This window comes from Hydra vulgaris, chromosome 02, assembly GCF_038396675.1.
Source record: "Hydra vulgaris chromosome 02, alternate assembly HydraT2T_AEP".
Lineage (NCBI taxonomy): Eukaryota > Metazoa > Cnidaria > Hydrozoa > Anthoathecata > Hydridae > Hydra > Hydra vulgaris.
The window spans coordinates 65,066,594-65,086,514 of record NC_088921.1 but is presented as its reverse complement, the minus strand read 5'-3'; the positions used below and the strand labels follow the sequence as shown (position 1 = coordinate 65,086,514).

The 19,921-nt window shown below is 25.2% G+C and overlaps 1 protein-coding gene across 1 annotated transcript in view; it reads right to left on the bottom strand.

Moving 5' to 3' along the window:
• Window positions 1-461: 461 nt before the first annotated feature.
• LOC100209767 (transportin-3) overlaps window positions 462-19,921 on the bottom strand; it is an 88,738-nt gene continuing 69,278 nt past the window's right edge. The window contains exon 31 of the mRNA XM_065791700.1: window positions 462-911. Coding sequence (XP_065647772.1) covers window positions 851-911 — 61 coding nt within the window. The 3' untranslated portion in view covers window positions 462-850. The remainder of the gene's footprint in view (window positions 912-19,921) is intronic.

Sequence of the window (19,921 nt, the reverse complement as noted above, 5' to 3'; positions counted from 1 at the left end):
TAGCCATAATTTTTAAACTAAGTAAATCTTTTAAATTTGCTTTTTAAGGTATATATATTTTTTTAATAAAAAGTTTAACTTGATTATTATAGATATGTTTTACAAAATGTCAATCATTATTTTGGTTGCATAATCTTTCATAATTTTTCACTATTTTATTTATTCTGTATTTAAACAATTTTTAATTTAAATAAACTAAATTGTCTAGTAAGCAATATCTTGTAAAATTAAAAATCAAACTAAAACAGATACTAAAAAAAATTAAAAATGAAATGTTATAACTGAGATTTTTTTTAAGGAAAAAAAAAACTTTTGTAGCAAAAAAAAATTATCAAACATTCTCATACACCTATATAACTTTTTGACACATTTCATATAACTTGTGAGACACTGAGTAACATGGTTCAAGTATTTGAAGTCATTAAAGTAAGTTTGGTGAAAAAAAAAATTAAAAAAGAGTATTTGTTGAATTTTGTTTATTAGATTATTTTTAAAAAAAACAACAAAATATAACATAAAATCTATAAAATTCGAGTTGTTTGAAGTAATTACATTTAAGAAATTTATGTAAGTTTCTAGCTTACTCCGAGTAAATTTTGATGTTTAAAAAAATAATAGAGTAAACTTGAAAAACTTGATCTAATTTTAGAATTACTCATGGATAATTGAGCGAACCCACAGCCGCAAAAACAATTTTCTTTCTCTTGAAGCTTAAACATTATGAAAAATCAATATATTCTTCAGATTTCTTTTTTTTCTTCCAGATTTATTTTAGGTCTTGTTTAATCATTACTCCTTGTTCTTTTACCGTCATTTTTTTACATGTCACTAGTTGTTCTCAATAGTTCTTCTACTTGAAATACTTTGAAAACTCACGAAACTCTCTCCATAGTACACGCACAGATGTAGCACTATAACAATAATACACAGATGTAACAATAAACAGATCTAGCACTATAGTAACAATACACAGATGTAGCAATATGGTAACAATACACAGATGTAGCAATATGGCAACAATACACAAACAGCTGCTATAGTGATATAGCACTATTATAATACTATGTGTATTGTTATGGCACAGTTAAAGTTATGTAATGTATAACTATATGTAATATAAGTAGATATTAATGTACCACATATGTATATATACAGTGCAAGCCAGAGCTTTTGCTCTTGCTTGCACTCCCCTAAAACGATTTAGGGGAGCAATTTACGGCTCTTGCAAAAGTATAATTTTGTCTCTGAAAATTATAATTATCATTGTAACTAAATTGAAAAAACACCAAGGGATTTTTATATATATATATAAAAAAATTAATTGCAATGCTTTTTAAAAGGCACAATGTTGCAAAAAAGGAAAAAAAATTAAAAAAGAGCGCTGATTTAAATGCAAATGTTTTTGATTAGATTAGACTATTTCATAAATATAAAATTATTACACTCTAAATTACATTGATAAAATACAAAATTATTTATTGTGGAATTTTTAATTGTTGTAATAATTCTTAAAATGCCTGCATTGTTTTACAATAAGAAAATTAAAAACATTTTTATAAACAGTAAAAAACTTTTATAGCTCTTTGTTAAATTTTTTATCAAACAAGTAAAGTTGTTAATAAATAAATGGATAGCTAGTGTGAAAACATAAGGATAACACTCGCCTAAAAAATTTTTTCACGGCACAATAAATGATGCTTGTTATGTATATACTCTTGTAACATTAACGTTATAAACATATGCTTGTAACAAGTATAAAACCAAACTTTGTACATATATATACATATATAAATGTATATGTATATATGTATCGATGTATATGTATATATATTAGACTATTTTAAAATTAAATATAAAAAAAATAATTTTTGAACTTTATTTGGGCCACCCTTTGATTTGATGTGGTTTGTGGTCAGGAAAATTAGTTCAAAACTGCAAACTTAAATAATGTGTTTTAAGGACAGGTCAACTAACTTTACTTTTTAACAGGTCCCTATTATTTTTAAAAATTTCATGTTGGGTCTTAAAAGTAGCGAAATTATATAAAAATTTCAAAAAAAAAAAGATAATTTCACACTACAATTATTATTTTAGATTTAATTGCACAAAAACTATGGTTTCTTAACTAGAAATAAAAAAAGTACATTTTTACAAGTTTTTAATAAAAATAAAAATTTTTAATTTATTTTTTATAAAACAATTATTATTTTTGAAATTTATATATTATTTTGCTTCTTTTGAGTACCAGGTTGACCTACTTTTAAGGAACTTTTTTTTTTTTAATTTTAGAATCCCATTGAAAAGTAAACTTAATTGAGCTGTTACTAAATATTGGAATAATGCTTTGAAACTTTATGATTTACTTTTTTTCATCAATTAACAACATTTAAACATCTAGCCACTTGAATATTAAAGTTTTTTTTTTGAACTGGTCTAATATATATGTTTATGTATATACATGTATATGTATATATATATATATATATATATATATATATATATATATATATATATATATATATATATATATATATATATACATATATATATATATATATATATATATATATGTAACTCAGGGGACAAAGGTCAGTTGTCCAGTTTTTTGTAAAAATGAGTTATGTATGAGATCTTTTCAGTTTTTTCAGTATTTACACAGAGGTATAAAGACTGTTGTCCTACGACAATGTGAAACAAAGTTAGGTCAATATATAAGGTCTGGTGTCCCCACAATTTTATATAGTATTATTTGACTATTTCCTCTCGCCTGAACAATTTCTAAAATGTGACAACTGACTTTTGAAGTACAGATATATATATATATATATATATATATATATATATATATATATATATATATATATATATATATATATATATATATATATATATATATATATATATATATATATATATATTTATAAGACCTGGCTTGAAACTATCAAAATAAAATAAATATTTTAAAAATTGTATAACTAAACTTATACATCACCCAAAATGCTCTTTTTGATATATATCCCAGTGAAAAATAAAACCGCGTCCCACATGGGTTCCATGTGAGATTGATGGGATTTACGTGGGACGGATTTTCCCATGTGGTATCCATATGGAAATTTGTCACTGAGAACCCATGTGGGTAAACCCACATGGGTTACATGTGGTAACTATATGGTATTTAGTCACATGGGAAATCCCACGTGGGTTTCTTGTGGGATTTACATAAGAATTTATTTGAAGGCTGGAAACTAAAGAAACCTTAAATTTTAAAATCGACATTGAATTACGGCGAGGCTACATTTATATTGTGTAAATATATTATATATTATTTTAGAGACTGGTAAGCAAGTATGTAAGTACCACGAATAATGTTTATCTTTCTTTATAGAAATAAGATTAAGATTTGTGCAAATAGACATATTAGGATAATATAATAGTTCTTTGAATATAGTTATTGAGTATATTATCTGCAAACAATTAACTGATGCAAGTTCAAATGTTGTCAAAAACCAAGCATGCATGCATGGAACACTACAGTGTCCCACAAAGAAATGCAGGTTTGAAAGTCAAAGAATTCCCAATTTTCTTTATTTTAAAAAAAAAAAAAAAATAGGGGGTGGTGGTGGTGGGGGAGATAAGTTTCTGTAACTTTTTTTATGCTTCAAAACTTTTAACTTTAGACATAATAAGGTCCTTAAGACTTAAGGGACTTACAAACTACATTGAGGAACAAAAACAGGATATTAACAGAAACTTTTTAATTTTTAATCTGGAGTACCACAGTGTTATTGGGAATAAAGCCTCCGGGTCCAGTTTTCAAAGTAATATGATCTAAAGTAATGTTTAAATAAAATAATATGCTTTAAAATGCATATAGTTATACATATAACTCCTGATAGTTAACTATATGTATAACTAGTTATACATATAATTTGTTATAGAATAGAATAGAAAATAGAAACTTACTTTTTAAGGTTATGCTTGAACAAATTAGTACCAATTCATTCAAACTCAAGTTTACAAATTCAAGATTTAGTTAAAGTTCAAGTTCTTATTTATTCATTGTTTTTGTAAATTTTATATTTATTTGTTCAAATTTGTTAATTAGTACTATTTCTTACTACAGTAAGAATGTTTATCATTGTTGAACGTGATTTTATTAGTAACTTAATTTTCTTTTCAACACATTTTGACAACACCCTTTACATTTTAAATTACGACAGCTTTACTTTTCTATTGATGCTAAATTTATTATGTTTCAATAACTCAGATTGAATCTTTTCAATAACTCAGATTGAAACTGAATTATTGTAAGCTTTGTAAGGTTTTGTTGTATATCAAAAGGTGTTAATATATATATATATATATATATATATATAATATATATATATATATATATATATATATATATATATATATATATAACATTAAAACAATAAAATAGATACAAAATCTCACTTTAAAACGAATACCATTAACATTGTGCTGATTATAGCATTAGGAAACTAGTATTTATGTATTATTATTATACTATAAATAAATAGTTTTTTAATTTGTATTATAAAATAGAGTCTTATAACTGATAATTAATCGAAATAAATACAAATTATAAAAATCATGTAAGCTTCATTTATTATTTCTAAATACTATACTAATGTTAGTCTGCAAAGTTAAAATCAAATCAGAGCATCGTTATTAGTTCTTTTGCAATTGGCACATCCACCTCTGTCTCTCGAATTTATAAAAAGGTGGTGAAAGCTTGCTCAATAGATAGGTTCTCAGCATTGCAATGCTTTTTTCTTACACTTTCTAAAGAGAAATATGGCAAATTGATTTGTTATTTTACCTAAATCATAGGGTCATCTATGCATGATGTCAGATGATGACTCGGTTAATTGAAAGCAACAAAAGCAAGAAGTTTTTATACCACATTGTAAGGGTAAATACCTCTAAAACCTGCTCATAGATACCATAAATTGTTTTACTTTTTTTTTTAATAAAATTTTTTAATTGACATTGTTTTGGTCTCAACATCCCCTCCCCATTGTGAATTATTGTTAAACTTTTCAGCTCACACTACCCCTCTATCTACTGGCATCATTTATGGATGACTCGATAGCCTAAATATTAAAAATGTATATATATATATGCATATATATATATATATATATATATATATATATATATATATATATATTTACATATATACATATATATATATATATATATATATATATATATATATATATATATACATATATATATATATATATATATATATATATATATATATATATATATATATAAATATATATATATATTATTTTTACTTTATTTACGACACCTTTTGATATACAAAAAAACCTTACAAAGCTTACAACAATTCAGTTAAGATTCAATCTGAGTTAAGTTGTCGTCATTTAAAATGTAAAGGGTGTTGTCAAAATGTGTTGAAAATAAAATTAAGTTACTTATAAAATCACGTTCAACAATGATAAACATTTTTACTGTAGTAAGAATTAGTACTAGTTAACAAATTTGAACAAATAAATATAAAATAATGAAAAAACAATGAACAAATAAAAACATTAATTTTAATTGGTACTAATTTGTTAAAGCATAACCTTAAGAAATTAGTTTATATAATAACTTTTCCTATAACTAGTTATACATATAGTTAACTATCAGGAGTTATATCTATAACTTAATGCATTTCAAAGCATATTATTTTATTTATATATTACTTTAGATCATATTAATTTGAAAATTGGACCCAGAGGCTTTATTCCCAATAACACTGTGGTACTTCAGATTAAAAATTGAAAAGTTTCTGTAAATATCCTGTTTTTGTTCCACAATGTAGTTCGTAAGTCCCTTAAGTCTTAAGAAACTTATTATGTCTAAAGTCAAAAGTTTTGGAGCCTAAAAAAAGTTACAGAAACCCATCTCCCCCCTATTTTTTTCTTTTTTAATAAAGAAAATTGAGAATTCTTTGACTTTCAAACCTGCATTTCTTTGCAGGTTGGGACACTGGGACACTGGGACATGGGACACTGCAGTGTCCCATGCATGCATGCTTGGTTTTTGACAACATTTGAACTTGCATCAGTTAATTGTTTGCAGATAATATACTCAAGAACTATATTCAAATATCATATGAACATGTTAGAGAGTGTTCATAATATTTGAACATCACAAATTTAATAATAGTGTTGTGATATGTTATATAAATAATACCATAATAGATTATGATATGAAAATAAGATAGGAAATGAAGATAATGATCAAAGAATAAATTTACTAATAGAAATTTAGATGTTTGTTCATTAGTTTCAGAATATTATACTATGTGTTACGAAAAAGTAAAGATACTTTTGCACCCAATGTCATCAATGTAAAGTAGGTTTTTAGATTTTTTGTTTAATGACTTATCCTAATTCATCACTTTTTTTCAGGATTCTCTTCATGGGTTCAGGTTCATTACCCATAATATGTGTTCAATTACCCATAATACGTTAGCGATTGTAAGTAATAAATTAGGAAATAGTTATTTGTGAAATATTGTAGTCATTAATGACTTCAACCTGGCTAATAATTAAAATTGCTCAAATATTATTCGTTATTAAAATTGATCTCTCTCTCTCTCTCTCTCTCTCTCTCTCTCTCTCTCTCTCTCTCTCTCTATATATATATATATATATATATATACATATATATATATATAAATATTTATATATATTGTATTTATATATATATATATTTTTAAGAAAATGTTTGAAGAAAGTTAGAAAATACTAAAAAGTTTGGTATTATGCAAGCCGAAGCGATTTACTTAATTCAATCGCCAAAGACGGCGTGAAAATCACAAAAGAAAAATAATATTTTCAATATTTATTTTGAATGTATTTATTAATAGCATTTAATTTAAAATAAATTCATTTTGTAACACGTTTTTTAATTTTATAAAATTTCGTATTAATAGTTTATGGTAAATCCCACATAGGTTAAAGGTGGAAAACATCACACGTAAAAGATCAAAAAAGCTACACATTTTGAATCCCAAGTGGGATGAAGTAGCAAACACCAGATTAAGTTAAGCCTCTCTGAAAGCTTTGATGATTAAATTTAAATTACTATTTAAGTAATTTTTAAATTAAAAGATTTTTAAAAATTATCATAGAAGCATTCGGACTTTCATTTGTCTGGTATTGACTACCTTTATGCCATTAGGATTAAAATATATGCGGCATTTAAGATCTATAACATGTAGTATTTTCCACCTATATACCATGTAGGATTTACCACATAAAACCCATGTGGGATTTACCATATGAAACCCACATGGGACAAAATAATAATCCCCACATGGGTTACATTTGGAAAAAATCCACACGTATCCTATGTGCGCTTTTTCACTGGGATATAGCCCTCAGAATTAGGGTCGGCATTTGGCAATGCTTTTAACCCTATTTTGGCAAAACCTAAAATTGTTTTAGGTCGGCAAAAAATTACCAAACTCGTTTCTATTTTTTATGGTTAAACCTTTGTATCAATTTTTTTTTTTCTCAACCTGATGCCAAACTCTTACAGATTACATTTCTCCTAATTCTGAGGGCTGTATATATATATATATATATATATATATATATATATATATATATATATATATATATATATATATATATATATATTATAATACTGCACTTAATAGTAGTAGTACCATTTTGAGCCTGTTTGACACAGAACACTTGGCAGCCATTGCAACCAAGGTAATGGCGAGAAAGAGTTGCGGCAGCTTTATTTTATAACAAAACGTGAATGAAAGTGTATGCAAATATCTAACATACATAAACTTCAAATTATGTAATGTTAAAACATACTTAAACATATATCAAATTTTACAGTTTGACTTTCACTTGAAAATTGCATTGCGTCAACCTCTCCATAATTTTGATTTATAGCATTTTTTTTCGTTTATAAAAAAAAAGTTTTAAAATTTTGTTAGTTGACGTGCCAGCGTGGCCGAGTGATTAGCCCGTAGAGCTTCTGAACAAAAAAGAAACGGTTTGAGTCCTACCACCGGCAACATTATTACTTTAATTTTTCAAGATTTTTACGATATACTTGTAAAGTTTTATAGAGATTATATACAAACATATGTAACGATATTATACACTTTAACAAACGAAAAGATTTTTAAAAAAACTCTAAAAACCTCAGAAAACAGGGGGAAATTTGTTGCGTATGTGTCATGATTGAGATACTTGTGCTATTTAGTTTTACATTTCAAGTTTTTTTTACAACTTAGTTGAGTTCGTGCGTGGAAAATGAGTATACAACATGTTTATATATAGAATATAAAATCTATAGAACTATAAAGTTGTTTTGTTATAGCATTTTAAATAACAAAAATTAAAAAAAAAAATAAAGCTGATGATTTATACTTGCCATGTGACGACCTCAACTTTTTTTAAAACAATAAGGGGTTTAAAAGGTATGTTTTTAATAAGAACATAATTGAAAATTGTAATTTTATATTTAAAATAAACCATTTTATTAAATTTATTATTTTTAAAAATAATTAAAAGTTATTTAATATTAATATAATAAGGAACTTAGAGTTTTACAGCTACCCCACCCTGTTAAACATTCTAAACCGAGTGCACAACAACTACAAAATTTAGATACCCATCAAAATAGTATACTCCATTATTATTTTGCTTAACTTTTAGATTAGGGATCGTCCATAAATTATGCAACACTAAATTTCAATAATGAACACAACAAAAAAGACCAGAATTTTCCCTTGCAGAGTAAGTTTAATAAAAAATCAAAATAGCTCATTAAGTTTAATAAAAATTTGCCACCTAAAAGAACTTAAGATTTCCTTCTTCTTTTTAAAAAATAAATTTAGCAATGCATAATTTACGAACGATCCTTTTGCATTTTATAGTCTATATTTTTTAATGATCTAAGATCATCTTAGTTCTGCTATATGTATAGCGTTGTGTACAAACATCTGTAAACGTCTTTAGCATACATTGAGTTTGCAGGCGGTATAAGCAACAATCGTGTATAATAAATCTATAAAAATGAGAAAACTTTTTAATTTTATTTTAACAATTAGAAAACTTTTTTGCTATATTATAATTTTTTTGCTACAAATATTGCTATAATTATTATCGATATATACTATAATAAGAATTTTGCTACAAATATAGCTATATATACAGCAAGATTGAAAAGTATTCAAAATTTATTAGAAGAGGTATTTAATCCCCTAAAATGAATATGATGACAGCGCACTAAACCACTGAGCAATCAACATTATGTGTTTGCAAACAAACCTTATAATAAATCTCCTATATGCTCTAGGTATGCGGAAAGGTGTGCATGTTAATTTTGTTGCTCTTAAAGCAATTTTTTAAAAATAATTATTTTACGTAAAAATATTGAAGTTAACAAGTAATAGGTATAGAAATGATCGGTGTGGAATAGATCAGTATAGAAATAGTAGATTTGGTAAAGAACTGTATTTTATGGGTCCGGAAAGCTAGGATATACATTAGGCTGGGGTGAAAATAAACAATAGTGTGAATTTCATCACAACAAACCATACTTATTTGCCAATCCATGTATGAAACCAGGAACATTTGTAAAAAATAAAATGCTTCACTGGAAGTGCCTCATTTTGACCCTTAAACATCAGACAGGTCCCTAATATTATAGAAGAAAAAATTCTCCAAAAGTATGTCATGTTGGGTCTCAAATGAAGCGAAATTTTGTAAAAATAATAATTATTTTGCATTTAGATTATTAGTTTACATTTTAATGTGTAAAAACTGCCTTTTTTTAACATTATTAAAAAAATCAATTTTTTTTCATGGTGTTTTTGAGTCAATTTTTTTTAGAGATATTTTTATAAAACATGATTATTATTTTTGAAATTTTTATAAAATTTCGCTTCATTTGAGACCCAACATGACATACTTTTAAAGAAATTTTTTTTCTATAATATTAGAGACCTATCTGATGTTTAAGGGTCAAAATGGGGCGGTTCCCCATATCTTATATTAATATTTTAAATATTTTTTGTTCATTTACAGTTAGACGCAACAAAATATTCTTTGATAGACCAAACTTTTATTTTCACCCCAGCCTAATATACATATAAAGAAAAATAGACTTACAAAGACCTGTATTTTTACAGGTCAGATCAGCTAGTATATATATATAATAGAGTTATGGTTTTTTAACTTTCGCCACAGTTTTAATTAACCATACTTTAGAAACCAGAGAAATTGGTAGTTAATATTAAAATTTCATAAGTAATATTGAATATAGGTAAAAAATGTCCCAAGACACATACAATTAAGTTATGTTATTAAAGTTATTGTGTTGTTTTTATGACTATTGTTGAAGTAATTGATTTTAAATAAGATATAAAGCATAAAACACACCTAAGTAAAACTATTCTCTGTGCTTGTGTAATATATTACACAAGCACAGAAAATAGTTATATGTTGCTCTGAACTGAAATATTAAACAAATACAGAAAATAGTTAGTACTTAAGTGTTTTATGTCTTAATCATTATTATTTATTTTTTACATTTCAATGTCTTTTTAATTAATTTTATATTTAATACAGTAAATTTTTAAAGAAAAGTATTTTTTATAAAAATATTATTAAAAAATAGAATATTACTAACATATTATTCATGCATTTTCGATTTTTCTCTTATGTCAAATAAATATAGCGAAACTGTTGTTGACCAATATTCAAATTTAGTTTCATTTGAAAAACATGTAATATCAAGATTTGGTCTACCTTTTATTGAAAAACTATTAGATTCATTTAATAGTATATAATAATAAAAAATTTTTATTATTGGACGTTACAACCAGAGGCGTGGTGGCCCCAGAGGTTATGCGGGATTCCCACATGGGCTTTTTACTTTTTTATCTAAATATGGGCCTTTTGGCAAATTTCAATTTTTTCTACATTTTAAAGAAATTCCACAATCATTTACAATATTTATGTTTGCACAAATTAAATTTTATTAATCACTTGATTTAAAGTCTTCAACTTTAAGCGCAATTATATTAGTTTTTTTATTACGTATTATGATATTTTTTTCATAAGAAAAATTATGAACCCATAAACTGTTTTTAACGATCGCAATGTTGACAAAGTAAATTTAAAAAAGACCCATTTTTTTATTTGTTTACATATTCTTTTTTTGATTGATATATAAAAATACATAAATAAAAATAAAAATCATTTAAATATTTTTATTTAGACATAAAAGAAAAAAAGATTTATTTCCTATTCTTCTAATATAATAAATTATTATTGTTGGACTTAAATAAACTTAATTTAATATTTAACTCCAAAATATTTTTTAAATGAATTAATACGCAATACAATTACTATATAGTAATTGTATTGCGTTTTAATTCATTTTAGAAAAAATGTTTTGGTGTTAAATTTTAAATTAAGTTATATAATAAATAAGTATCGAACTCATGTGTTGCATTTTTGTAGTGTTTTGAAACAGATATAAAGATTTTTATTTTTATACAGTTTATACTATTGTATGTAAATAAACAAATTACTCTGTAATATCCTGTCCTCAGGCAGATTTAAAAAAGGATGATGGATGTGCAAAAATATTTAAAGAAGATATGTTTTATGCAAACTTTGAATTATGAACTATATAAATACACAAATAAAACCTTTTAAAAATAGCGTAAAACCATATTATTTAACGAATTTATTTTAATTGAGGTGTGGGAATACCGCAAATATTTTCAAATACAATTTCATATTACACCTTAACAATTTACTTATTTACGTCAAATTTTTATTACTATTAATTATAGGTAAGTTTAAAATAAATTATTAAGATTCCATAGCTTTAAATTTTTCTATTTTCATTATTTTAATTTTGTTTTATTTTTGAAATAAAAAAATAACAAAATAGCATTTTTGGAAAAAGTATGAAAAACTTTCAATTAAGTAACTGCTAAATGAAACTACGTTATAAAAACTTTTATGTTTAAATTATGTCAATAACGGCACCATTTTTAGAGCGGCATTTTTGCTGTTGTGAGTTAATGCGAAAATGTTAAAAAAGTTAAAACACCGAATCAAACAAAAGCATAAACTATCTATAAAAAGAATTTCTAATTTTTGAATATTTTCAATATTTATTTCAGAAAAAAAATTATATATAATTTTAAAAAATTTATATTATTATATAATAAAATATATATCATTATATAGTTCATATATCAGTTATTATATATATATATATATATATATATATATATATATATATATATATATATATATATATATATATATATATATATATATATATATATATATATATATATATATATATATATATATATATATATATATATATATATATATATATATATATATATATATGTATATATATATATATATATATACACATATTTTTTTTGTATGGGCCTTTACATCAAGCATATATGGTAAAATACCGCATATATAGGCCTTTAAATAAAAATCCCGCATGGGCTTTTAAGAGCCACCACGCCCCTGGTTACAACTACATAGCATCAATTGAAAAAAGCAGAAAAGAAAGAGTAAAGTTAGTTGCTGTTGAAATATGTAAGTTATGGAACTTTCCAAGTATTTCTAAAAAATCAGTTGAAAGAAAAATTAAAAAAGTTGACAAAGATGACTAAAAAAATTGAAAAACATGATAATTATCTTAAAAAGCCTGGCAAAAAAGAAGAATGCTCTGTTTTTGGAGATCTTTTTGATATCACCAATATTAAGGACATGTAGCTTAGTCTGGAAGATAAAAAATTTTATAACATACAATTATTAAGTTCAGGAGAAGTTTATCACAATACTAACACACAAGTGTCATTACATCCTTAAAAAGTCAGAGTTTGCAATGCAAAAAATACAACTTCGACAAGCAAAGTAAATAATTTTCCAGTTAGCAGTTCAACTGCATCAGAAGAAAGCGGTTCAGATTTAGATTCACAAGACATTTACAAACCAGTGGAAATTAAAAAATCAAGAAAGACAGTATACAAAATAACCAAGTTAGCATCTAATCTTGTGAGAACTGAATTTTTAAGTACAAATAAATCAGCTAGAATCTGTTAAAAATTATAGGAAAAAGGTAATGAAATAGAAACTCCAAGTCATACAGGAATATGGAGATCAACTATAAGGCAAGGGAAAAGAAAGAAGAAAATTATTAATAAATTAGTACAAGAAGAACATTTCTGCCTACATTTTGATGGAAAGAAAAAAAACAAGACTGAATACCATGTTGTGATACTTCAAAATTAGAATAATAAAATCAATATAGGAATTGTTAAATATGAAAGTGGAAAATCCCATGATATTTTCAAGTTTTAAAAAATTGCTAAATGATTTCAATGCATGGAAATGCATTACAATGATTATATGTGACACAACAGTAGAAACACAGGAAAATTAAATAGTTTAGTTATAGTATACAAAATGAAATGGAAACCAGAGGCTTTACTAAACCACAATATTTAGGATGTCACCATCACATACTGGATCTCTTTTTAAAACATGTTTTGAATCATTTTGTAAACTATAAATCAATAACTCCTGGTTTTGATTATAAATTTGTAAAGGATTTAACCGTAATTTATAAAAATCTTCAAAAAAGTTATATATATATGAAGGTGAACCTATTTATTACATAAACCTAGGATCGTGAGATGACTTTATATTCCTTTATGAGTTATGTGAAGTTTTTTGTTTCTTCAAGAATCAAAAAAGATGCATTGACTGAACTTAAGGGTACAGCTGCTTTAAAGCGCTTTATTAAACACTTGAGCAAAGTAGATAGTGCACTTCATATTCCAAGGACAAACACCACTGGTGAGTGTGGCGTTAAATTGATGGAAAATCTCCTTAAAAAATGGGAATATGCAAATGTGAAATTTATTGGAAAGAATGACCTGTGAAGTATTTAACTAACTTGCAGAAAATAATTACTTTTATTGTTCCACTTAAATGACATGTTTAAATACTAAATATAATTTACAGTTTATTTTATTTATTTTTGTGACTGTTTATAAATGTGTGGGAAAAAAGCTTTACATGTCCTCATATAATATATGAAAAATCATATTATTAACTGGGGGTAAAAAAAAAAAAAAAAAAGGGGGGGGGGGATTAGACTTGTTAGACAATAAAAAATGTCATAACCCTAATACATATACATATCAGTGTTTCACAGGAAGACGTACGATCGCACGCAGTTATATGACCACACAAAAAATACTTTGTTTTGGCAATTTGACCATGCTTTTGACACGTTTTCAATATTTAAGAATTTGCTTAAAAAACTTACTTTAACTTATCTTAAAAAAGTTTACTTTAAAAAAGAAAAAAAAATCTTAACGAAAGATAAAATAAAAGAAATACTTAACTATAGCATATATATATATATATATATATATATATATATATATATATATATATATATATATATATATATATATATATATATATATATATATATATATATACATATATATATATATATATATATATATATATATATATATATATATATATATATACATATATATATATATATATATATATATATACATATATATATATATATATATATATATAGAACCCAACTAAAACAAAGCTCAACAAACTAAAATGCTTAATTATTTAAATCATGTTTTTTATTAGATGTGGAATAATTTTTTATCTTTATTAATGTTTAGAACATTAATAAACAATTTAAATGATTGTTTAAAAAATACGCACACTTGATTTAAATTATAGTGTAAATAATTATAGTTTTCATGTAAATGTAAACAAGCAAATATTTAGGCATTAAAAAACCATTTCATTTTTTGTTTTAACATATGTACTTTTTTTTTAAATTTGTTTTAAAAGATAAACATTTATCATAAAAAATACATAATTATATAAATAAAAAAAACAACAATTTATTATAAAGCGTTTTGATAATATAAAAAACATTAAAGATCAAACTTATTTAATTGTAACGGCTTTCAAAAAATTTGTCTTTTTTTTTTCAACAAAGTTTTTTTATCTTTTAAAGTGTATTAACTTTAATTAATCTTATATTAAAATTTGTTAAAGAGACTTTCCTTGTCATAGAAAGTCATTGTTTATAAAAACAAAATTATTTTTTATTTTTTAATAAAGTTTATTATAAAAAATACATACTTAAATAGTTTATATAATATAAATTAAAAAAATTATATACTACTGTCATTTATACTTTTAAAAAAAGTCAATAAATTGATACTTTATTTAAAAGCGTTTCACTAATAGAAAAATGTTTGTTAAGAAGTTTTGATGTAATTTATTTCACTTGGTATTAATTTACTTTCATTTAGCATGTTTTTAAAATATTTTTTAAAAATAGCTGCGGTAAAATTGTCACAGCAAAATGTGATTTGCCTGATCATATAATGACGAGCGATTACACATCTTCCCGTGAAACACTGCATATATATTAATATATATATTAATATATATATATATATATATATATATATATATATATATATATATATAAATTAGTAAAAAACACTTATTTAACTTTTATCTCCAACTTGAAGTTTCACCATTGCTGGATCATCAGGATCCAGCAATGGTATATATCACACGTATATATATATATATATATATATATATATATATATATATATATATATATATATATATATATATATATATATATATATGCAGCATGTGTAATAAATGTATATAGCATGTATGTATACATTATATTGGAGTAGTAAATATCATGTAGTACTTATGTAATTTATGGATGTAGCCTAAGCCAGTTATTGTTTAAACTAGCATTCTTATGGTTATTTTGACACACACTATTGTTTTTAACTATCATTCTTAAATAATTATAAGTTCTTTAGTATAAATTAGATTTATAAACTAATTTGTTAATTTTCTTAAAGTTCTCAGCATACTTTGTAGTACTTTTTTTATATTAGAAGGCTTCTACTTTTATTGATTTATTGGATGATTATAACCTTATATTACCTTTTTAAAGGAATTGTCTCCCTCACTAAGTGAGATCAGTATTTCTAACACTGTTTGATCTACCATATCCCATGCCAAATTTTTTTACTTTACAAATAAGCTATTTTATCCTAATTTTAATCTTAAGGTCTTGTAATTTACTCATAATAAAAGAAACAAACTACAACCCCACTAGGAATGGCAAGTTACCTAGAATTGATATTTGTGATTTTTTACTTTAGTGCACATTATATATGTTTATTTTTATATATATTTGTATATATATATTTTACATATATTTATGTTGCATTTATATATGTATACATGTAGACAGATGTACTGATATATGTATAAAACACTACCCTATGCAGGTCTCACATTACTCTCATGAGATCTCTGTAAATGTTGGAGCTGTACTATAGTAGTGATAAGATTTAAGAATAAGTTGTGTGGTCCAGTCATATCGCATTATTAACATAACCCAGAGTATAGTTGATGAGATCTGTTGCATTTATATATACATGGCTTCCCAAAACATCATATCTAAAATGCTGCAATCCATTTTGAGGATTATATCACTATATGTTTACTAGCTACTCTTACTCTAACTTTACAAATGTTAAATGTGACAATATTTATAAAATTAAAAAAAAATACTGAAGACAAACAGTTAATCCATATTAAATTCATTATTTGTCTAACAAGTCTAAACCATACACCAGCACATTTATCTAAAATATAAGAAATAACCTTCGAGTTCCATTTATTTTAATTGAACTTGACTACGCAGATAATTGTAAAAAGATAAGTAAAAAAATTGTGTAACATAAAATATGAAGAAATTTTTATCTGAATGGTATCTCTGTGAACAGATAAAGACTTATCACTCTGTCAGAGCAAGCTTTAGTCAGCTTCAATCCAACCTAATCATACTGTCGGAGTAAGCTTCAATCAGCTAAAAAAAATTAAATTTAAAAAAAAAAAAAAAAAAGGCCTTTTAATGTTGCTCACAGAAATACCATTCCCTCTATCAATGTCACCATAAAAATCTCAATTCATAGAATCAATAAGCATACCTTAGCTGACAAAAACAAAACAAAACAAAAAAAAAACAAAAAAATAGCTGGATGCAAAAAAAGCTAAAACTGTATATTTTCATGTCAACAAAAAACTAGAGCAATGCACAAAACTCAATATCTGTCAGTTATCTTAACTGTTTTTATACCAATGCTTCATCAATGAATCACCAAAAGCTCTAAGAGTTTTTTGTATCTGCTGTTAACTTTGAATATGATGTCATTTTTATTATAGAAACTTTTTTCCTAATTTACAATAGCTACAGAAAAGACTGACCTACTTACGACGGTGGCATTGCAATATATGTAAAATACAATTAAAACATATATAAATGCGCAATAGTAACAATTTTATATTATATATCACAACAATTAACTTTCAGAACAACTCTTGCAGATTAAAGAAGCTAAAACTGATATTAAATCAAGTCTTTTCTTAAAGGATGCAAATATCACCCACCAAGCGTAGCAGCGTGGGTGATATTTGCATCCTAAAAGAAAATATCACCCACAAAGCTTTTAGCGAAATTGCCAAATCCATTTCATATTAAAAATCTTATTATTACTGGTAATTTTAACTTTCAAACGGATTAAAGGTTAGTTAAATCCCACAAGTGGCAATACCAATATGGATACTAAATTTCCTTGTCATGGCAGTATCAGTTAGTTTCACCTTGTCAAGGCAGTATCAGTTAATTGATGTTGTTATCAATGATAACCACTTAAGAAGTTCTACATTTAAATAAAATAAAGGGGATTACTTTTCTTTACAATTTGAAATATGAGAAACTTTTGAAAAAATTAAGACATGAATGCTACCAACTTTTTTGTGATATCTACAAAAAATGCTGGCAAACATTTATATCATGCATTTATTTTAATACAATTAATGCCATTAATAAAAAACAACAGTTCATTAACCATGAACTGTTATTTCTAATTAAGCTCAAAAGAAAGCTCTGGTTTCTCAACCTTAACAACAAATGAAAAACCATCCCTCTGGTTAATGAGTGCAAACTAACTTAAATCTAGCTAAAGACAAATTCAATTTGGCAAGTGACAAGAAAAAGTCCAAAAATTTTTTTTGCTTACATTACGCAAGCATACTGTGCGCAACCATTATGTGTCAATACATTCTGTGTATATTTTAAGGACCAGATATTCTATACCTGGTTAAATCAGTAACAACTGAATTTTTATTGCCAAAACACTGAACAAAAAGTTACAATTTGTCTACCATTAAACCTCATTATAAAACTTTACCTCCTGCTAAGCATACATTTATAACTTTTTGATATCTCCTTTGACTATGAGTTTGTTTTAAGTCACCTTATTACTCTTGATGGTTATAAATCTATAGGTGAAGATCACATAAGTTCTCACATATGGCATGTGCTAACACAATAACAACTCCACTAGCCATGATTTATCAGAAGTCAATACAACAAGGAATAATACTGAAGGCATGACCAATCTCCATTAATTCTGTAAGACATAACCACAGACCATATCGATTACTTCTGTGACAAGCCAAATAATGGAGGAAATAGTTAAAAATAAGGTTATTCAGCATTTATTGTCTCACATCCATATATTAGACTGTCATGGTTTTGTAAACAAATAGTGTTACAAACTTGTTCAAGACGATAGATTTCTTAATATATACCTACAATAAATCATGTAAGCTTCCTGTTGACATTTTCTTTCTGGATTTTGCCAAGGTATTTGACAAAGTTTCTCACATAAGACTGCTAAAAAAGCTAAAATCTTATGAAATTAAAGGTAATACTTTAGTTTATGTATACAAGTGAATTTAAGCATTTCTTTTAAATAGGACTTTAAATTGTGTCTTCCTGGAAATGTAACGTTGAATTGGAAAAAAGTAACCAGTGACATTCCTCAAGGCTCAGTTCGTGGTCCTAAGCTTTGTACCATCTTCATTAATGATTTACAAAACCAAAATGGTAGCAAAAACATTTTCAAAACATATGCAGACAACACTAAAACACTTAATGTTGTTAACACTGCAGAAGAAAAACTTTGTTTGCAATGTCTACAAGCTGACATTTTCTATTGTTAATTGGGTCCAAAAATGGCTTATTAGTATAATTAATATAAAAATTAATATAAAAAATGGTTAATGCGTTTTCACCTATCCAAATCCGTTCCACACCTTTAGTTTTTTGACAAGAATGAATCAAATTTCAACAGAATTTATCTCATAAAGACAGCATCAAACAGAATTCTAACAGAATCTACATCATTAAAGTGATTTTGGCGTTTCAATTTGCAATGATCCAAAGCACCATGCCCAAACATCTATTGCATTTGCTACTGCTAACAAAATGCTTGATATCCTAAAGCACAGCTGTATAAGCAGCAATTCAAAACTCTGGAAAAAGCTATATACAGTTTATACACATCTACTTCTAGCTTGGTGTTCTTATTTAGAAATAGATATTTGTGCAATTGAAAGCGTTCAACATTGTGTAACAAAAAGATGGCAAGAAATGAAGCCTTTTGATTATAAACTGAGATATTTCAGATTAGGTCTCACTTCTCCATGTGAAAGAAGAAAGTGATGGGATCTTATTCAGAAATTTAAATTAGGGGATAAAACCAATTTAATCAACTGGTATAATGATCCAATTAAATTTCTCCTAGGTATGGGCATCTAGTATCATAGAGAAATCAATAAAAACTGCAGAGTCAGATATAACTTTTTAAACAACTGTGGTTAACACACAGAATGCCTTGCCAGAC